A 23031-nucleotide genomic window follows, 5' to 3' on the forward strand; every position below is an offset into this window, starting at 1 on the left:
CTCAAGGATCTTAAAATGGATTGTTAATGGTTGAATTACTCCACCATTTAATTACCTCATTGACCTTTTTGGGGCACAACTTTCACCACCGGATCCTTCAAACATAAGAAAAATAGAAGCACATTTCCCTATAATTCTTTACCCGTTGATTCCCGGTACAGAAGAAAAAAAGCAAAACTCACACACCAATTGTAGTTACCCTTTAAAAACCTAGACCTAACCCTCTTTCCTGTTATGCCTCAGTGAAACTAATGCACATTCCTTCAATAAAAAGAAACAATTATACAAGACAAACGAGGAGTCAGAAACTAGAAGATTCACAATAGGATTTAGTACCAGTACTCGTACTATTTTTTAATCATTCTCAGACACTCCAATCCTCCAACGGAAACTTTGTTGTTTTATGTGGCAATGACAATGTAACAAGTAATTTCAAGTTCAGAGTATCCAATTTCTCTAAAAATAATATTAAATAAACTTTAACTATGATGATAATTAAGGTCTATATGTGCAAAAATAGATAAATGAAGTAGGAACCTCACAGGTATATATGATGATCATCGATCATGAGTGATGAGAAGGAAACTAAGATATACTACCACTACTACTACCAATGGAGCTTCCTAAGTCAGCATCGCATAAATAAACCAAGCAATAAATCACATGTCTATATCTATGTTTATCTACTCTTGCTTGAACATGTGTGAAGGAAGAACATCTTGAAGAAGGCCATGGTCGCTTAGAGGAAATAATGCATTGTTATTGGTGGTGTCCTGAGATGAAGAAGGAGGAGGAGGAGGAGGAAAATCAAGAGAAGGGAATGTATTAAATAAGAGTTGTTGATGATGTGGGTGTAGATAGTGTTGGTGGGAGAAGTAGGTTTGAGGCATTGATGATGATGATGATGAAGAGCGAGGCATTAGAAGTGGACTTGGATGTGTGTGTTGACCTTCATATGTTGTGACCACAATTGTTGGATCAGTGAAAGACCTTTCCACACGCTTCTTCACATTACATGATCCACTGGTGCAACGATAATAGCTCCTATATATACATATATTTATATAAATATGACCATGAACCATGTATATTATGTTATGAATTAGTAAAAATTAAAGGCATGATGATATAATATATAGTTATATTATATACCTTGGAAAGGGGCTGTTTTTGACAGCTTTTTGGCCGTACTTTCTCCATCTGTAACCGTCTTCGAGATGATCCACCTCGCTTTTTGTCATGAACGCGTATCGAGCTTCCCTCTCTCTTTTCTTCCCATTTGTCTTCTTCGCCTTCAACCTACCACAAAAATTCCCAATTAGCCCCTCCTATTTTATTAATTAATTTCTTCTAAGGCATTATCACATACACTTTGTCGGCGTGTTGAGATGACGGTGCAGCTTGGTCCACAGTAGTAGTGGTGGACACGGATGATGAAAGAGGTGATGCTGAAGTAGTAGTTGAAGACTTTGGAGTAGTAGGAGGTTGCTGTTGAGTAGTCTCTGAATTTGAAGGACACTCTTTCACAGTTACCTGAGATGGAGAATTATTATCAGCAAGCAGAGGAGCACCACCACCACCACCACCGTTGTAGTAGTCTTGATGCACACCGAGTAGATCCATAAACCCTAAAGAACCCTTCTCCTCTGTTTCTTGACACAAATCAAACACGCTCCATAATGGAATGTTATTGCTGAATAGTGATGATGCATCTTCCATCTTCACACTCATCATTATCTCCTTCTTCTCCATCTATTAATTCCTACTGCATCATTTATTTTGGGTTTTGGAAGAAGGAAGAAGAAAGTGTTTTGGAGAAGGAAGGGGAATAGAAATTAAACTAACTAAAACTAGAAAGTGGAAATGAGAACTTGTATGTATAGTAGTAATAGTAGTGGTGACTGGTGAATGTGAAAAAGCAACAAAAAGAAGATGAAGAAGAAGGCTTCATCACCGGCACTTGCCGGTAATTCTTCAGTACGGACAACTCCGAACAGGTTGTATCAATGTATGTGTACTGTAGACGCTTACGCCTTCATACGTATACCTAGCTAGCTACTCCTTTGACCACCTTCATCTGTGTGTGAACGGGATTCTCTCTTTCTCTATTTGATTACTCTTTTAATGTTATAACCAGCAAATTAGGACGACAACATCACTATCATATCGTATAAATCCATTTTATTCGTTTTCTGTTTATCTCAGAATTTATACCAAAGCGAGGGTTCAAGAACAAATTACATTATACACGAGAATATTTTTGAAGCCTCACTTAGCCGCATATTAATTCATCTAGTCTTAGTTGTTGGATGCAAATTAAACCGACCAAATCACAGGGAGGCTGTTAGGTTTATTCTGATGTTACATCTAACATACATCTTCTTGCTTAGTCAAACACATGTTTTAATTAATTTACTTCTTTTAGCACCTCATTAGATCCATAGTTTTTCATTAATAACATTCAATGGATAAATATAGGGTTAATATCTAAATTAACTTTAAAATATATTCATGTGGACGTTTATAGTCGGTGGACGGCGACTAGTCTGCTTTTTCAATGTATATCTATATGATGAATTTTAGGTTATATGTTTTTTGTCTTATATTTAAATCAATATTATTCGTTTTAACATTTTTCTTTATACATATTAGTATACCAATACGTGTTTATTAATTCACTGTTTTATTTGTTAAATATATATAAAAGTAATAAAAATCAAATTAATTGAAAAGATAAGTAATTTATAATTTCATTAAGAGATCTTTAGATTTATTTAAGTCTTGAAAATAATAATATAAAAAATAAAAGTCTTGAAAATAATAAAATATATTTAGAGACAAAATTGTACACTACCTTTTCTATATTCTTTGAATTGCGCTCTCACACAAGCAAGCATTCACATTAATACATGGAACCTTCTTAATACATTTGAAATAAAGTGTAACAATCACCTTAATCACTGATGAGTGAGGTGATTAAAACCTAAAAGCAGCAGGCAACAAAGTAAATAAAGAAAGAAAAGGATAATTACAAACAACAAAATACGTTGCAATCTGCTGAGATCTTTTCGTGATCTTATTATCATTCTATGTTAGATAGAAGAAGAACGGGAAAAGTTCATGCACGTGTGGCTTTAACTGTGCCACGAGATACATTATATGTCGACTACGGTTTCGTGTAACTATATACTTTGTTCCTAGCTGCTATTACTCTATTATACCTAGCATGCTTCAATAATTTCTCTCTTTTTTTCTTTTTTCCGGTAATTAATCATGTCATTCCTTCTTTACAATATACATTTCTCATGTTTCTTGCTTTCTTCCAGGCCAGCACGCATACATACTAACATACATCATTTTTCTTTACATAGATAATAGATTATTATTATAGAAATTAATAATTAAAAATTATGATTAAACTACTTGACAAAAATATATATACAAAAATTAAGATTAAGCAACATATGAAAATTAATTTTTTCTTTTTATTCTGACAGACCAATAACTAATTTATTTAAATAAAATAATAAATAATAAATTAACTATTATACCAACCAACTTAATTATAAAAAATTAATTTAATTTTGTGATAAGAGGGAGTACTTTTGGGGGCCTGGGGGGACTCCTTTAAGGGTTGGGCCCCTCACCTATATATGGCTATGTAAACCCGCAAATATAGCCACTACCCACGCTGTTTGCTTCCCCACTCTTTCAATTTCTTTCACTCCTTTGGTCCCACCTTACATGTATATATCTATGTTAGTTCATCTCTATCTATATATATACATTATTTATGACATGTTACACATTTCTTTTCTAGTGAATGAAAAAATGTAGGTACATTCATCAGTCAATATCCTATTATATTAATCATAAAGTATATAACATATCTTAGGATTCTTTCAATGTAAATTATGTACAAATTTAATTCTACCAAGATCGGTCTTACACTAATAATGAACATAAGAATCGATCTTTAAAAATTATAATAAGTACTTATGTTACATATTTATAACAAAATTTTATTGAATTAAGAGTGAAATTATTAAACATATATATTGAAGTGAAGTTGACAATGACAATGACAGAAGCAAAATTAATAAATGTAACTTAATTAAGGGGTTACAAGCCTACTGCAGAGATGGTGCAGGGCTCTCTGCATAGGAGAAGAAGAGGGAGGGGGGTTGCCTAATTTCACCCACCACATATAATGCAGTGGGTGTACGTATTTTGTATACAGTGAGATTTTATACCGTCCTTTAATAAATCAATTTACTGGAAGAGAAATCATTCGTACATTCATTTTTTTGTTTTGTAGTGCAAGAAAATAAACAGCATGTATTCTTATTAATTTTGTTATATACAATCCCACTACTATGAGAAACACCATTCTATATGCAAACATCAGCCAATTTCAACAATTTTCTTTTAAAAATGTATTTTTAATTTTATATTCACAACTCCCTTCTTTTTCAATTTTACTTCGAGGAATGTTACATGTACTAATTTTATACTCACCTAATATCATATTTTCTATAATTTTACATATTTAATATTAGATTAAAATATAAAAGAATAAGACGAAAAGGGCATCTTTGCATAGGATATGGGCCGTGCCGTTAGGATGATTCATAAGTTAGGATAGATATGGAGTCAGTCACTATTCACTAACAATACTATTTCTCATGTCTCATTGACTCCATATAATATATAATCATCTAGAAGCCGATTCATTGAAATTGAATACCCTATTATATTATGTTGATTGAAGAGTATTTTAATTTGGGTGGAGGTTACTTCTCGGATACGTTTGGGTTGCTGAAGAAGGGCCAAAAATAGCTTACCTAAATAAAGGAAGGAAGGGACAAAATTACAGAGAATGATAAGAAAATCTTGATTTGTCTTTTTGCCAAACGTCATCGTCTTATCGGTCCCAGATCCAAAGAATTGACCAGCGTCATTAGTCCACGCCACTCATCCCATACCTACGCCCTCGGTCAAAACTATTTTAATCCATATCTTAAATCTAGTTTTTATTTTCAATATTTTTTCTTTTTTAAATTTTATTAAAAAAATAAAAATAAAAATATAAATACTAATCAAAGGTATCTTAGTTAATTAACACTTGTTTAAAATTTTTGATCTTTAAATGTGTACATAATTATTTTGGATAGGATTTAGTATTTTTTTTTATGGTGTACGAATACTAACATAGATACAGGATATGATATGGAATATATAAATATACGAATTTTAAAATTTTATAAAATACGAAAACACGGTATATATATATAAAAAATATAAAGTATTTTTTAGATAAATTATAATAATATTTTGATATTTATTAATATTAAAATATAAATTAATTTTGTAATTATTTTTAATGTCTTTTTTTAATTATATAAAATATTTAAAATATGTTTTGTTTTAATAAATATTAATATATATTATTTTAAAACTCATTTCGAAAATACATATTAAGAATAAAGCTTAATATGTTACACAAAATTGTATTTAGGTGTGTCCAAACGTGTCTGACAAAATCTTTTTTTATTTTTATTAAGATATAGTTAAACACAACAAACACGCATGTTGAATGAATGTCAATTAATGTCATATCTAAAATGTGTCTAGCACGAAAACATGGCAATTCGACAAAGTATCTGTGCTTCATAGGTATCCTTAGTGCATATGTTAAAACTATAAATTTTAAAAGTTTTTATTAAAAATATAAAAAAATTAAATTTTCAATATATTTATTTTATATTTATTAAAAAAATAATTAAAATATTTTATTAATAATAATTTTATCATGTGTCTACAAAACACATGTTAACTAATTTTTTTGTGTATTTTTATATTTTATATTAAGTTGTTTGTTTTTATTTTTGTTATAGAAAATTTGTGTTAAATTTTTATATTTTTTTTGTATTGGTGAGATGTATATTATTTTTGTTTATTTCTGTTAAAAATATATATTATTTGATTTGATATTGCAAGGTATTTGAGTATATTTGCAGTTTGAGTGTATTATTGATCATCATTTTAATATCTCATTAAAAATTTTAATTTAAATAAAATTATCACATATTTTATATATTATGTTTTATAATAAAATTTTTATTTATTGTCTTTATATTATCATTAAATTGAATCACACTAATCTTTTTGTGTCAATTTTTGTTGTCTCGCTACCGCCTTATTTCCACTATTATTATCCATCATGAGACAATAATTTGAAAGTAGTATATATCTTAGTGTACCAGTGAATATTTTAATTTCTTTTTTCGTTTCCGGGTCTGTTACTACCTGCTTTGATTAAATAAAACCTACACATTAGCATCATATCAAACACACAAAACGACCTACTTGATCATAAATCCCTCCTATCACTACCTAACAACTAGTTAGTGTTGGTAATAAACTAATAATAATAAAAAAAAACAAATTAGTTTAATTTAAAATAGAGAAGAGAAATCACAAATGGACAGCTAAGTTTAGTTATTATTAGTGACATCTATCTCCATTATTGCTGGGTCATGAGCTGAAAATTATAATGATATAGTAAAATTGTTACATATAATTCATGATTGCTTAGTTTTCATGATTCCATTATTTATTTTTCTTACCCCACTACCTTACCGCTAAATTTAATCACAGTTGACCCACAAGCATAATGAACTTATCATTCTCATCACTTAATTTAAAAAAAAAAATCAAAGTAGTGCTTGAAATTAATTATTATTTATATCGAAAAAGTCCACGAGATTTTAATTACACCTAAATTTCATCGAAATTTAAAAAATTATACTATATTAATTTCTCGTTTTTTTTTTTTTTTTATCAAATTGCTCCTCACATTTTAAATGACCTAATATCTCCTTTTCATATTCCATTATTAGACAAATTAGTGTCACTTTAATTTTGACACTATATATATACTTGATAAAATGATATTGTATAATGAAAAAGTATAGATAAACAATGAAAATATTAAACAATGTAAACAATTATTAAGTGTATAAATGATTATTTTAATATTAAAATTTAAATAGTTAATTTAAAAGTATAGTGTGTTTTTATTTAATTGGTGATTGTTTATGTTATTCAAGATGGTCATTATTTACTTAGTACTCCCCGTGTTAATTCTAATGGTCATAAATTTTTTTAGGATATAAGATATTTTGTGATTCATTAAAATTAAATAATGTCCTTTTAAATATTTAACGTCAAAACTAAAATATCATAAAAAAATGTGTCAAATAACTCAAATTGTGATGATTAACTCGAAAAAAAAAAAAAGCGATACAACTTTTTTTAACTTTAAGAATTTTTATGAAGGAATTGAAATCTTAAAAATTTTTCGAGAATCACTTTAGAATTTAACTCATGCAATGAAGTAAATTGGTTAACGTAATCCTCTCTCTCTCAATATGTGAGAACTAAGAGTAGATCAAACCTTCTAGAATTTGACGTAATTTAAGGAAAAAGAAGTTACGCATTTAGTGTAAATCAAACTCGTGATTGCTCTAAAGAGAAGGTTCCCTTTGGCTTCTTCCTTCTTACTTCTTAGCACTAACTAGTAATTGTAATTTGTTAATAATAATAATAATAATCTCAACTCATCCAATTGGCCACTAAATGAATATTCAAAACCAACAGTAAAAAATAGAAAGCATTTGAATTTGGTTTTGGCTTTGTTCTGCATGTGTGTTCAAATTCTAAACCACACATACACATACAGAGCAACCTATAATAAATAGGATAATGATTTATATATTGGTGGCTATTCTAATGAAAATTTTATGATTGTTAATTTGTTATCATCATGTGAAAATATTTTATTTTGATTATTGAATAATTGAATAATAGATTGTAGAACTTAATTTTTATTTAAAATAAAAGTATTACCTTTATTCAAAATATTACTAAACAAATAAATTATACTTTTTAAATAAAGATCATTATAAAAAGATATTTTTGATATTTTCATGAAAATAATTGCCTTATATATTTGTATATTTGTCTGCAAATGGTGACACCGTGGTGGGAGTCAAATAGAAAGAGACAAGGTTCCGAAAATTTTTACCCTAAATAAATACTACATGTTCGTTATGATATCTTTTTTATATTGAGAGTATATATTTGGAATCGAATCAGCAAACCCCACCACCGATACCTTCAGTGTCTTCTTTTCCCTTGGAGATAATATTTTTATATTTTCTACTCATATGCGCTAATTAACTATATGGGAAGTTACTATATATAATTGAAGTTTAATCACGTGGTTATCCATATTTATTTGCGTGTAGTCTAGTCAACAATATTTGAATCAATTAAGCCGGTTTAGATTAATTCAAAATCTGATGATTAAATATCTTCAATGATATGAGAGATCCCACGGTAAATATATTTTCGTCAGGGATATGAGAGATCCCACATGTTCCTGGAGTACATTTTATAAATTTTCAGATGATATTCTAATATAGTATATATTGGCGTAATAATATGCTAAAAAGAACATTAATCATAAAGGATAAATGGAATGTAGAGATCGTTAATATTAATATATTGCCTGTGTGATAAAGTATATATTATACTAGGTTTTCTAGTTTACTAAAATATTTCTGATTTTGTTTTAACTACTAGCAATGAAATGATGGCAAATACAATTTGACAAGGTATGACTCATTATTGGGCATTAAAGGTGCATCATTCCGTTAGTCTGTTGTGAGTCCCACTTGAAATGAAAAATGATGACCAATTTGTCATTAGATAACAGAAATTCTTATTTACTCCAAATCTTTTTCCACAACAATTTCTTGGAAAATACTAACTCTCATCATGAAAAAAGAGAGGGGTCCTGTGATCTACTCACATCATAACTTTGTTTTCGGCACATTTTAATCTTCGGCCGAGAATGCTGATTTCATTTTGGGTTACCAAACAATACCACAAGTAAAGGCCCATTATTTACTCGAGGATACTTCACTAAAGAGTGGTTGGAGGCTTGGTCTAAGTGGCATCTTATATGCCTCCCAAACAACTACATCGAGGTTCAAATCCCTCCGGTGGAAAAAAGAACTCATGTAGTGTAGTATAGTGCGTGCGTGAGTGAGTTGTGAATCTTGTGTGTATAAAAGACCAAAAAACAAACCGTGATCCTAAAGACAGTTTTTCGATTAATAAGAGAAGCCCAACAAGAACTAGACTACAAACACTTATACGTTCAGCCCAAAACGGACAAAATATCATTTGGGGATACCGTGAAAAATAAAAAAAAAGAATAAAGCATAATTTTTTATCCATAAAATTTTTCAAAAATTTTAAAAATATATCTAAATTTTATTTTATTTTAATTTTGTTCTTAAATTTTTTTATTTGCATTAAATATATCGCAAAATTTTCAGAAAATTTAGAATAACGCATGACAAGTATGTCAAATTTGCTTGTGTTGAAGGTTGTGTTTGTGAAATTGTTGTTAAATTGATCTTTTTTAAAAAAATTAGTTACTAACAGTATATTTGATGTAAGTCGAAAACTTTTGGAACAAAATAAAACTTAGAGATATTTTTAAAATTTTTAACAAATTTTAAGAATAAAAAATATATTTTACCATTTTTCTAAATAAGTTGATTAAGAAAAATCAAAGTATTGACATGCATTGTAATCATATTCATATGCATTGTAAATTTGTAATCAAAATATATTCTGGCTACTTATAGGTACCAGTGAGTTGAATTAGGAGGAGATATTATAAGGAGGAAATAAAAGGAAAAAGTATGTGCACCTTAATGAGTTAATACTCAAAATGGCCCCTCAAATTTGGATACAGACTCAATTTGACTCCCGAAATTTTAATTGACTCAATTTGAACCCCCAAATTTAAATAAGTGACTCACGTTAGCCCTTCTGTTAATCTCCGTTAACGGCACGCTTACCTGGAACGTTAAGTGACACGTGGGCTTGACAGGTGGCCTTATTAAACGTTGATGACGTAGGAAAAATTTTTTTAGACTCAATTTAGCCCCTATTTTAATGAATATAAAACCCTAACAAGTGCCAAATTCCCAAATTGATATCGTTGTTTGGGTGTTGAAGAAGATGATGAGGAGCACCAGCCAAGGTTCCGGAAGCTGCAACAGATCTCATTCACATGGAAGTTTGGAAAGGAATCCAAATCGAGTTAGATCTGGAAAGGTTCCACACTGGTGTGGTTGTGGAATGCGTCCTGTTCTTCGTTGGTCTGGAACAGAAGCAAATCCAGAAAGACCATTTTTTGGATGTCCAAATTATAATGTGAGTTCTTGAATTGCTTCCTTCTTGAATTTACATATTCTTTTTGTAATACATGCATAATTTATTTTGTGGTTCTTGTTGTGATAGTCATCTGGAAATAGATGGTGTGAACTTTTTGTGTGGGCAAATGGCGTGGAAGAAGAAGACATGATTGGAAGACATGAAACTGAAAATAGCATTGAGTATTGGAAGATGAACGTGGGTTGGAAGATTAGTGCAATAGAAGCTGAAATTAGGAATTTAAAAATATGGAATAGTATTTTGAGTTTTTTTCTTGTTTTGTTTGTAGTTGTAGCCATTGGCTATGCCTTGGGTGTAAGAAAGTGATGAATAAAATTGAATTAATGTCACTACAATTATGTTTTTTTCAATACAAATCTGTTTTGTAAATTGTAAGTTTTGACTAAACCTACAAATTCAGTAAGGATATTACAAATAGGTATGATTCTGTAAATTAAAATTTGTGACTAAACCTGTAAAAAGAAAATGGTAAGAATAAACAAGAGATTGATTACAAATCTGCAAATATCAATAATAAACTAACTTGTAATTTATCTACCAAATCTCTAAATTGCAAAATAAGTTATAATAATAAACCTTAAATCTGATTTCATAAATCAACCATAGTCATGCCAATGACCATTGTAACACATGATAAACCAATAGTGATATCTAGAATGTCATCATTATAGTCACAAAACAAAAGGGCTATTTAAAAGGTTCCAAAACAAAGCCCTATACAAGACATGACAAAAGGCATAAACCACTGATGTAAATTTTAGTTACAAAATAACCACAAAATAACCTCAAAACATACACTTTGGATTACATTTATCAATTCATCCACAAAAGACAACATAATTTAAAGTCTATTTCTTCCTTGGTACTTTGAAACCCGGAGTGGGGACAAATTTCATAAATTCAGTAAACTTTGACGCTGTCCCAGAACTAGCTCCTTGCATTGGGTCCACACTGGGAGTTGCTCTTCTTTTATGCGACAGCTTATCCGGCCTTGTGAGTGGAGGTGGAGGTGGAGGCACCTACATGTAATTAGAAATATTTCATAGATGATGAATAAACACATGAAATTTTTCTAAATATAATTAATTAATGTGTTATATATTGGTACCTGCTCTATAATTTGTGGCTGTGAAACAGTGGGTTGGGTGATGTCAATCTCCGAAACCTATGGAGCATCCACAGTTTGTATACCAGCAGTTGTCGCAGCATCATCGGGTGCATTTGCACTAGCTCCATCTTGGGATTTGGATTTAGCTACAACAGCTGCTGCTGCAACAGCAAGAGCACTTGCAATATCATCAGCTTTTCTATGAGCACAACTTCTTTTAGTGTGTCCTTTAACACCGCAGTAGGTACAAGTAAATTCTTTGTAGATTCTCTTTAACTTTATTGCAGTTTTAGACTTCTTACTGCTCGAAGGCTCCTCATCAGCGTCCTTTCTCCTTTTCTTCTTAAAGTTTCTTGGCCTTCTCCTAGTTTTAGGTGCTTGAGGTCTGTTGTATTCAGATTTTTTCCACAGTTTCTCACCCGGTATTGGATTTAGGGAATGCATGTATGTAGCCCTATATGCCTCCATAGTCAATCAATGATGACAAAAGTCTTCAGGATTTTTATTTATCCTTGAAATTGCTGCACATGCATGGACACACGGCATGCCTACAGATTCAAATCTTAATTAGTCATGATATATAACTCTTAAATGCCATACATTAAAAATGTTAATTAAGATATCAAATTGGACCTGTTATCTGCCAGAATCTACAAGTGCAGATGCTTTTGCTTAAATCAACTGCCATGTTAGTAGGCCAGCCGTGAATTTCAAACCTTTGGTAGCCATCATCTCCACACCATATAGGTGTCCATTTTTGCGAGTCTTTTCTAATCTTCTGTAGCCGACTTTGTTGGATTGGGGGTAGCTTGCCAATATGGTGAGATAATTTGACTTTATTTTTGGCAATTGACCTCATTGCAAACATCCGAACCTCCTCTAGTAGTGTTATAATTGGCTTTGCTCTGAACTCCTTAATTCTTGAGTTAAATACCTCACAGCCGTTGTTACAAATGTTGTCCATCTTTGGTCCATGACTGAAAAATGCTCTTGTCCATGACTCTTTAGGCCACTTGTTCAAGTATGCCATGCTTCTTCATTTCTCCTCTTTAGCCTAAGCATCTTCTGTTCAAACCCATGGCGAGTAGTTTCCCTGGCACAATCCCACAACATTCCTCTCAACTCCAACTCCTTCCATTGTTTATTGAAATTTTTCCATAAATGCCATACGCAAAACCTGTGGTGAACCGTAGGCAACAATTCATTGACCGCTGGTATCAACCCCTAAACCAAATAGTAAGAACAATTTAATTTTCGTGCCTTATATTGGCCCCTAAAATAACTTTAATGAACTCAAATTGACCCTTGAAATAATTTTAATGAACTATTATTGAACCCTGATAAAATAAAAGATTGCATGTTCTATGTTCTATGTATTCCAGGTCTATGATAATGTGTGTAATTAGTAGAATGGTAACAATAAAACTAAACATTTCAAATTGAAACAAGTTGAATTTGTACTCTTTATGTACTCTATAACATATATGCTTTCAAATAAGTACAAGTATTTTTTGGAGGAGAGCAGGTGCTTATGATATGTTAATAAGTCACATTTAATTTTGAATATAATAGTATATATGAATATCAAACTCTTAATTAGAACAAGTTAAAAATAATAGTGTAATTATAACTCTTAAGTAATCTACAGTACATAATTAAAATAAATTAAATTTGTAAACAATTTGTATAAAGCTCAAGTTTAGATTACCTTTTGCATGTCCGATATAAAGTTCCGTTTATCTTGTTCATATTCACCAAGGTCTTCAAGAAGTAATTCTAGAAACCACCTCCAGTTCTCCTTATTCTCGACATCTACAATCGCCCAAGCAATCTGTTAAAGCTCTAGTTAAGGAGGACTTGTTCAAATACAGGTCACATCTCCTCTTGAAATAAGCTGCTGCCTCACAATGCTTCAAGTTAGGGTATTTCCTTAACTTCTTGACTAAGTTCTGAGCAAGCCACTTCCTATTTGCTGTCCTGTTTTTGTTCATCCTAGGACATACATGCTCATTATTGAACGTCTTTAACTGCCAGCATGTCTCCTCATAGTCCTTAGATGCATATGCAACCCATGGACATTTAACTTCTTCATTCTTCCACTTGCAAACTGCCCTCACCCTGTAGCTTTCATTTCTTCTAAATTTTATTTGCCTCCCCTCTTGAATGGTAAAGTCCCTCACAGCTTCCATAAATTCTTGTTTAGTGTTAAATTTCATTCCAACTTGGAGTATCAGCTGTCCAAACCGAGCACCTTGTGAGAATACAGGAAACATGTCATCACTTTCTTCGTCACTAAGTTCATCTTCAGTATCTGGGGGGTTTTTAACTCTTCCGATTGCCAAGAGTCTTTTCCATCAGATTCATCATGTATTGGGTCATAAGCATCATAATGTGAACCATGGTTCTTCCCTAACACTTGTAACCAGTCCAGCTCCTCATCAGAATTCTCTACTACAATTCCTTCATCTTCCACTAACACTTTTTCTTTCCCCTTTTTTCAAGCAGACCCCGGTGCATGCTTAAACTTCAAGTCCCTCTTCCTTGCTTCAGAAATTCCACCATCAATATCAGAGTCACTTGAGCTTTCAAATGGGTCAGGCCTATATAGGCTGTCTTCTATAGAGTCATATGAGTCGCTACTACTGCTGGTTCGGTCTCCACCATCCTGACTTTCCACTATTTTACTTGCTGATCTAGCAGACGATCTAGTAATAGGTTTGGTCTTGGCAAAATTCACTGAAGTGGATTTTGGTTTAGGCTTGTTTGTAGGCTTAGTGATTGTGACTTTAGATGATGAGGGTTTGTTCTTGGGTTTGTGTTTGCTTGCAGATTTAGATGATGTGTGGTTGGTCTTGGCAGTGTTGGATGTAGTGAGTTTGGGTTTGGGTTTGGGTTTGGGTTTTGCCTTAAGTTTGGGTTTGATGTTGGTGGTGGTGGATTTGGTTGAGGTGGGCTTGGGTTGGGCCTGAGTTGGTGATTTGGGTTGGGCCTGAGTTGGTGACTCATGTTGGGCCTGAGCTGGTGGATCTTCTTGGTCCTGAACTAGTACTTCAGGTTGGGTCTGGACTGCTGGTTCTTCATTGCACTTTGTAGTTGAGACATCATTTGAGCTTCCTATTGGATTTGGTTTGGTGATAGGTGCATCCTTGTCTTCTTCAGGAGTAATGGTAGTAAACTCTATTAACTCAGGTACTTCATTATCATGAGGTTGGGAAACTCCATGCTCAAAATATAAGTGGACTCTTCCTTGGTTCATTTTTGCAAGATAGCACATCTCTAACAATTCTTTGTCATGTAAAAGTGCTCTCCATTCTTTAAAGGTCTCCCAGGAATAAGCCACCAACATTCAATAATGTCAGCATAACCGAGCTCCTTGTAGTAATCCCTCAGTGAAAATACATCCAATCTATCTTCATCTAGTTCAGTTAATTCATCCGTATTGGCTGTTTCGTAAACTACACTGCCATCATTCTTTGTAACAAAGCTGCCTCCATGATGATAGACAATGGTTATCAAATCACCCATCTACAAATATAATTCAAACAATTAACAAATTAACTTCAACATCCAAGCCCTTTCATATCATGCATCAGATGATTCTACATTAACATGCCAATCAATATTTTTTCAGAACAGAAATATAAAAATTCATATATAAAATTTATCCGTGTAACAACAGCTACACAATTTTGTGTTGTCCATAATTAACAGCTCTGCATTATCACATTGACAAGCATAATCTATTTACTCATTCATGAATTTTTCATTTTATATTTTCAAAAATAACTCAGCTATTGAATCGTTTAGAAGCGTTGAAGTAAAATGCTAACAGTAAAACTAAACATCTCAAATTAAAACAAGTTGAATTTGTACTCTATATGTACTCTATAGTACATAATTTTAACACTAAGTGCCAGTACTCATAACTCTCCTTACTAGCATGTTTAGTATAAATATGTCAGAAACAAATGATTTAACTCTTCTAAAAATGATTCATCTCTAATTTATATATCCTTTCTTCTCTGTAACATAGTTAACGTTAATCATAATTAGTCTTTTAAAAGAAAAAAAAAAACCCTAACAGAAGAGGATCAATAACTAAAACTATCTTCTTTCACAATGAACCCAATCCATTTGAGTATCAAATAGAGCACAAATTAATGGCCTGTAAACCCCAACTAAGAGAAGACAGAAAACATAACATTGAACCCAAATATAGAATGCTTGCATTACTAACCTTCTTTGGAGAAACAGTGGTTCGCAGCTTCTTCTTTCTCGTGCTAGCAAACGAGAACGCGTGTGACAAAATGAGAACCCTACACTAGCAGCGACATTGATCTTCCACAGTATGTTGCATGTGAGAGAATGAAGAAGAAGAAGAAGAGTTTCCGTGTATTGACTGGTTTGATCATTGGTGTTGTTGAATTTTAACCTTAGCATGGAAAACGCTGTCGTTTGAGGAGAGATTACCCGCCAAGGAGAAAACGACATCGTTTAATAAGCCCACCGTCAAGCCCACGTGTCACTTAACGTTCCAGGTAAGCGTGCCATTAACGGAGATTAACAGAAGGGCTAACGTGAGTCACTTATTCAAATTTGGGGGTTCAAATTGAGTCAATTAAAATTTCGGGGGTCAAATTGAGTCTTTATCCAAATTTGAAGGGCCATTTTGAGTATTAACTTGCACCTTAATTGAAGATTTGATATTAAAATAGTAAAATATACTGTTAACAAAAAGAATTTCTAAATCAAATAGTAAAATATACTATTTTTATTGAGTTTAATTTTACTATTTAATTCATGTGAAGAAAACAACAAATGCAGAAATAATGTGAAAACAAGCTGATAAAAAAATAGAAAGTATAATTTATAAGAGAATAGTTTTAATATAACACCAATCCCAAACTATGAACAATATTGATTATTATGCAAAACCAGAATTCAAGACTAAGCTAAAAATGCTAAATCAGAAAATTACTATAAAATAAGAAAATTAGAAACTCCACTTCACAATCCTATATAATAAAAACTAAAAAAAGATTGCTAAATCAGAAACACCATGATCCTCTTGAATCCATAAAAGGTTAACCATCAATTTGCCATTAGAAAGCCACTCAAAATCCACATCAGAACCATTCACTTGGAACTTCTTTGGAGGTTCACTTGAGTAAGCCAAAAATTGGCCATCACCCTTAACCTTGAGCATAGCAACACCCTCAACATATTCCACTTCTTGAATTACACCTCCATTATTGAGCATATTTGTTAGTCCAATTGGTGCAAATTTGATGCTGCCAGTGCCACCTACCTTTGTTATTGGCACAAAGCTATAGAGCTCAAAACTGGAAGGTTGGATGGTAAACTCAATTGGTTCAGAATTAGGATTCATCAAAGCAAGTTCTTGAGCTTGGTTAAGGTACACTACATACTCTTCTGCCTCACCCATGGGGGCAGTTTTGTCATTCTGATCCCACTCAACTTCATTCACATGAACTGAACCATTTATTGGCTTGTAACATTCAGGATAACCCCTTAACCTGTGCTCTTTAGGATCCCAACCAGCCCCTTGGCAATTGAAAGTACCAATAACTCCTCCATACTGTTGCATAAACATTAAAATTTATATCATAAGGTATTCCATAAGGTGACAACTAACATGCAGTTATTTTTATACGAAGCTGATAGTTAAAAATCGTTAGATAATAAATTAGTCAAACATATTAGATCATCTAATGATTCTTAACATAAAGACAAATATACGTGGGTTTCGAAAGAATTAGAAAGAGATAATAATATAGACGGTTAGATACCTTGTTTAAGTTCCAAATTTTGAGGACAGTTTTATGGTCAAAGAGAGGGTTTTTGAAGAGGCAGTCTCTGGTAGGAAGAAGGAAGTGTATACACTTGGGTATGGTGCCATCAGGGAAAACAAGCTTCTTAATGAGATCAAAGTCATGGGAACCTACATGGTCACTCAAATAGATTGGACCACCACAAATGGCCCTAGAAGCTGCATGGAATTTGGCACAAACATGGTTTGATTGAAACATGTCCCAATCTGGTAGAATCATTTGTGACATCCATAAGCTGTTGTATGAACAATGAATCATGTGCACCCCTTGAAGCCAGAACACTCCCATAGGGTCACCATTTGGATCTTGGAACCAAAAATCATCGCCTGAATAAAAAAAACAAACAATGTTTTATCATAATAATAAAACATGCAGTGCTTAATTAATGAATTAATTACCAGCTCTTCCCATGGAAACTTGCTTTGTTCCCAAGAAGAAAAAGTCATTGCACTGTTGCATGCTAGCAATGAGTCCACTTCCATTGAAATTCTTGGCCATAGAATTTGTCAGTCCATCATAATAAGCCTTTGCAAGCTCAACTCTGCCTCCATATTCATCAGACACATATTCAAGACACTGAAGTTATAGAAAAATAAGTTAGTTTACAACAAAATACTTGGTTGAATAAAGTATGATAAGTACTATCTATACTCACATGAATAACATCAACTTTGACTCCTGTAACACCAGATTGAGCAAGATAAGAGTGCATGGAATCATAAAAGTCACTGGCATGATCAGGATGAACAAGACCAATGGAACCTTCAACGATTCTAACCACAGCAAGATCATGCATTGTTCCATCAAGTCCTGGTGAGAGTTTGCAAGGGACAAGTTTGGAATTAAGGTGTGTGGCTCCTGGTCTAACACCACCCCATGCACCACAAAGTGCATGCCATACATAAATATTATCCAAACCTTTAAACTTAGTCCTTAAATCTTTGGTGAAAGCCTTCATTCCATACTCTTCTTCTTCTTTACAAGAACAAGAGCTTCCACAATCTTTCTTTTCAATTTGTTCTGCACCTCCAAACAGAACATCAATCTCTCCTTTCACTGTCTGAATCTTGGATTCAATTAGACCCAATTCAGAGGTTTGAGTGTTCTTTGCAGCTTCCTTATCCCTGTTCAAATGTTCAAGCTCAATACCCTTTCCGATCAACAATTTCGCGTTGTTCGGATCAAAAGGAGGAGGATTAGGACCCAAGAATTGTCCTGATTTGTATCTTCTAAACTTTCCACATTCATCAAGCCTATGAAGCCTTGCATTCATTTGATCACCACAGAGAATGAGATTTTTTGCATCCTCTTTAGGATCACCACCATCTAAATTAATACTCTGCCATCCATCATCAATAATAAGAAACCTGGGCGACACGCCAGCATCCGCGAAATCCTTCAAACCATGCCATATACCAATTGGTTGCACGGTTAAGTAAAAAGCATCCCAAGTGCACCAACCAAACTTGTCAACAAGGGAAGGAAGATTCTTCTCCTCCAAGAGCTTAAAGGTGTTGAGATGAACCCTCAGAGCAGAGAAAGCCTCCTTCATCAAAGTGTAAGGATTCTCAGAAAAGTGAATGTAAGCAATTGCATCAAAGCTTGAAGCTTTCACTTTTGTAGAACCACTCTCTGCACAAATCATGATGTGTCCATCAGAGCCAGGGTGAAGTGCAGACCTGAAACTTGCTTCAATGATTGGAATGATGACAACATAGGAATTGAGCTCAGGAACATGAAGCAGAACCCATTGAGTTTCCATCTGAAGATCAGAGCCAGAGGTTCCAACCCACTGGGTTGACCACCATGTCTTGAACCTGAATATGCTTAGAAAGTTTCTATCAGTGAAACTTCCCAAGGAGTTCATCAACCTATCAGAGGGCTCAGAGTGTGAGAATCCGAGGAATCCACCTCTGTGAGAAGCAGCAAGAACACGGTTAAGTAGTGAAGGTGGTGCATCATCAGAGGAATGGGATTTTGAAGAGAATGGAGTGAAAGAAACATTGTGAGGGACTTGAGTGAGAAGTGGGAATCCTTTGACGTAAAACTTTGCATCAGAGAGATCAAAAACGTTTTCAAATGAGTAGCTGGGGTTCAAGGTTGGTTCATTTGGGGGAGCCATTGTTATTGAAATGGTGTTGATATTTGGTTTTGATTGGTTTGTGAAGAATGGTATGCTAGACTACGCTGTTGTATATATATATACTTAATTAGAGGATCAACCAAATTAAATATTGCAATTAATTACAGAAACCATAGTCACTCTATATTCCAACATAATAAGGATTTGTAGGAATATATTTATGTTATGGCAAGCTTGAGTGAATCATTATTAGAATCACAATCATATCATGCCATAAGCTTTTCAAAGGAAAGATTTCACCACTTTCATTTTTGTTTTTTTTTTCCCCTCACTTGATGCATTTGTCAAGGAAAAGAAATAATTTGTTGCAAATTTGAGCACAATTTAAAAGTTTATTATTACTCAATGGGTTCTAGATATATAAAGTGAAATTCAAAACTCTCACATATTTAAACTGACAAGTGAATCAACTATTCGGCCAGGTCAAGTTGTTTTATTTTATTTTATTTTTATTTGAGATATCAATTTATTCAAAGAAATAATGACAAGAAATTGTTACACAGAAATAATTTGATTTCCATATTTTATGCTCGGATATGTTAAATGATGAATAGTGTAACTTGATTCGCCAGATTTCATGGATTTGATTTCTTAACAATTTTGAAATGTCTTAATTGTCCTATTCCTAATATGGAGGGAAAAACACAGTAGGAGAAAAACTATTGTATTACTACAAATTAAAAAAAAAAAAGAAAAGAAAAGAATTGTGTGCGTGTGTGTTTTATTTTCATTTTCTTGTTTGTATGTGGGGGGAATATACTAGGTTTAGATTACGGTCGGCATGAGACAGTTGGTGGAAGTTGGGAAGTTGAAACCAAAGTAAGATACCGACCAGATGGATAAGATCACTTTTTCTGATTTTGATTTCAGATATTTCAGTTACACTCCATCACTTTTGGGATGACAATGTTAAGGTTTTTGAGGTGACAGCTACGCCGACCATCAAAAACCGTTTTATCCATAAAACTAACACTGTCCACGTACGTTACCACACACACTTCACAGGTGTTGTTAAACGAGAAATTTCCCCAGTCCTCAACTGAAAGAAACTACTATACCTAAATAGACCGTACAACTTTATAGGAAGATAATAATAACGTAAATTCTTTTTCTTGTGTAGGAAAGAGACGTGTATCACATGATGGTGTGAGAATAGAAGTGTTTTACGTTGTCATGGGTTACACAAACCGGTGCTTCCGATTTTTTTATATTATTTTGTTTTTTTAAACAAACAATTTGTTCGATTTGTGGTTTAGAAAAAAAAATTAATGTTAAAACTGAATCTTCCGATTTTTATTTTTCAAAATAAAAAAATTTAAAAACACAAATTGGATCATCCGATTTGATTATCACCTTTTCCATATAAAAAATTCGCATAGTTCGAGTTCTTCATACTGAAACTGAAAAAAATTATCCCACATATTAGTGTAGCACTTCACGGACCCATAATCATGCACAACACAAACGAAATTTTCATAACAAAAAAAAATGAGCCTAATAATAATAATAATAATAATAATAATAATAATATCCTAGCCCTGGTGGCACTGACACGCGCAGTTGAAGATTATGAGCCATGCGGAATATTCCTATTCAACCGCTTTTAACTGTCACTAATATTAAATACGACCACTTTCTGGCTTCTTTAATTACATCACTTTTTAACCAACGCCTTCATGGATTAGGTACAAACAAATTAACGACTTCACGATAATTTGATTTTTTGAATTAACTTGGATGAAGACTAATTTTGCATTTGTTTAGGAACATAAAGCTAAACTTTTAATTTATTTTAAGAGACAAAAATTTTCCAATTCGTTATATGTCACAGCATGCATGAATCCTTTTCATTCATCGTTATAATAAATATAGGATACGGGTATATCATATCGTATCATATCTGAATTGAATCAACTCATCATAATAATTAAATGTAAATCAAAGAGAACAAAGATAATTCTCCTAATCTCGTGAAGGATAATGTTCCCAAACAAATTAAATATTGCACTTAACGTACGTCATGTGAAATTGATTCATTTGACTAGATATATGAAGAAAGAAAGGAAGAAGAAATTAATACAATTCTTAATTTTTAATCAAGTGATCGATTCCAGAAACTTGTTCTCGGAAGTTGGAAGGGTCGTTGCAACAACTAATAGAAGAAGACAAAAGACACCCCCAAAGTAGTAAGAAACACAAGCACATCATTCACCGCCACTTGTCATGCTCTCCGCTAAGCTGTTGGATCATACACCTGCCACACAACTTTTCTCCTTTTTCTTTTATAAAAAATTCTATGATGACTAAGAAGTTTGTATCTAATTTATCTAAAAGATGAAAAGTGAAAGAGTAGATAGTAGACATGATAGAGAGAGGGCACGGATTCGGTATGCCAATTTCTTTTGAGCACTGAAACGCCAAAAATTTGTTTGGTTTATTGGTGTGCCAAGACATCTACAAATAAAAATTTTACTTTTTATTGGAGTTTATTGGTAAGCATATTAAAAAAGAGGGGTCATATTATAATTTATTAATTTACACCTTTAGTTTTAGTTTTACAATTTACTCATTAGATGATAGAGTCCTTATAGCTGAACCTTATGCTTCTCATTTCCATTTTCTTCTCATCTCCATTTTTGTTTCTCTCAATCTAAAAATAAGATTTAGGATGCTAAATGAAAAGAAATTGAAGTCTTTAACTTTTGAAGTTCTCTTGAATCATGCCCCTGACACTCTTTCACGGTTGTGCCGTCATTGTTGGATGAGTCACTGTCAAAAAATAGTTTGTCATTCGAAGTGGTTGTGTTACTTTCACATGGAGGTATTTAATGAATATTTTATATATAGTTACGTGAGAGTAAGGCAGAGAAAGCGCCGCTTGGGACGGTGCAGATCTGGGCAAATGAAAATGTCGCCTAGTAGTTGACGATGGGGGCACTATAATGGTAGTCGCAGCGCAGATCTAGATTGAGGGTGAAGAGGGAGGTGAAGGCATAACAAGGAATACTTAACTCTAATTAATTTAAATTTATATATTTCTAATCTTTGAATATTTACCCACTATATTTATGATATAACAACAATAACTATGAAGAAAATAATATTTTTAAAATAATTTCATTGACACAAAAACTATAAAAAAATACTAACTAGCCAATCACATTAAATTACATTTAGGATGATTTTGACCATTAGATTAAAAAAACATAAAAGATCTAATGACTCCTCAATAAAAACGCGCACCAATAAGCTAAACAAGCTTTTGGCGTTTTAGCGCCCAAAAGACATTGGCGTATTGAATCCGTGCCCTAGAAGAGATCTTCTTTCTTTCACTTCTTTTGCACAATAAAAATGAATACTTGTAAAGACTCTTGACACTTAAAAGTTTGGTTTAGTAAAGTATTTATCTTTTAAAAATAATTTATAAAAGTTATATTTTTAAAAATTGTAATATTTATATTTAGTAAATTAAATTAAAAATAATTTTTAATAATATAAACAACAACAAATATATTTGGTAAAATAATTTAAAATTTATAAATATTTATAATAAATTTAATGTAAAAATTAAATTTAGATATTAAATTTTTTAATTTTAATAAGTATAA

The 23031-nt window shown here is 32.4% G+C and overlaps 2 protein-coding genes and 1 long non-coding RNA gene across 3 annotated transcripts; all 3 read right to left on the reverse strand.

Moving 5' to 3' along the window:
* Positions 1-424: 424 nt before the first annotated feature.
* On the reverse strand, positions 425-2604 carry LOC112695729 (WRKY transcription factor 71). Its single transcript, XM_025748187.3, has 3 exons — positions 1370-2604; positions 1153-1299; positions 425-1044 (listed from the first exon to the last, which is right to left on the reverse strand). Exons 1-3 carry the CDS (start codon positions 1750-1752, stop codon positions 684-686), a joined length of 891 nt encoding a protein of 296 aa, XP_025603972.1. The 5' UTR covers positions 1753-2604; the 3' UTR covers positions 425-683.
* Positions 2605-11029: 8425 nt separating this feature from the next.
* LOC112695732 (uncharacterized) lies at positions 11030-13920 on the reverse strand. Its single transcript, XR_003150512.3, has 4 exons — positions 13137-13920; positions 12062-12652; positions 11429-11976; positions 11030-11339 (listed from the first exon to the last, which is right to left on the reverse strand). It is a non-coding gene; the product is annotated as an uncharacterized lncRNA (long non-coding RNA).
* A 2351-nt stretch (positions 13921-16271) lies between these two features.
* Positions 16272-19763, reverse strand: LOC112695727 (stachyose synthase-like). Its single transcript, XM_025748185.3, has 4 exons — positions 17936-19763; positions 17679-17856; positions 17239-17606; positions 16272-17027 (listed from the first exon to the last, which is right to left on the reverse strand). Exons 1-4 carry the CDS (start codon positions 19400-19402, stop codon positions 16458-16460), a joined length of 2583 nt encoding a protein of 860 aa, XP_025603970.1. The 5' UTR covers positions 19403-19763; the 3' UTR covers positions 16272-16457.
* Between the last annotated feature and the right edge of the window lie 3268 nt (positions 19764-23031).

This window comes from Arachis hypogaea, chromosome 6 (assembly GCF_003086295.3).
Source record: "Arachis hypogaea cultivar Tifrunner chromosome 6, arahy.Tifrunner.gnm2.J5K5, whole genome shotgun sequence".
In the NCBI taxonomy this organism is placed as follows: Eukaryota; Viridiplantae; Streptophyta; class Magnoliopsida; order Fabales; family Fabaceae; genus Arachis; species Arachis hypogaea.

Excerpts from the sequence above, each read along its gene's own strand:
- LOC112695729 (XM_025748187.3), bottom strand. The coding sequence starts at position 1,752 with ATGGAGAAGAAGGAGATAATGATGAGTGTGAAGATGGAAGATGCATCA. Across the intron at positions 1,300-1,369 it reads TCTCAACACGCCGACAAAGT|GTTGAAGGCGAAGAAGACAA; the intron begins GTATGTGATAAT and ends TTTTTGTGGTAG. Across the intron at positions 1,045-1,152 it reads AAAAACAGCCCCTTTCCAAG|GAGCTATTATCGTTGCACCA; the intron begins GTATATAATATA and ends ATGTATATATAG.
- LOC112695727 (XM_025748185.3), bottom strand. The coding sequence starts at position 19,402 with ATGGCTCCCCCAAATGAACCAACCTTGAACCCCAGCTACTCATTTGAA. Across the intron at positions 17,607-17,678 it reads AGTTTCCATGGGAAGAGCTG|GCGATGATTTTTGGTTCCAA; the intron begins GTAATTAATTCA and ends TTTTTTATTCAG. Across the intron at positions 17,028-17,238 it reads AAATTTGGAACTTAAACAAG|TATGGAGGAGTTATTGGTAC; the intron begins GTATCTAACCGT and ends TTTATGCAACAG.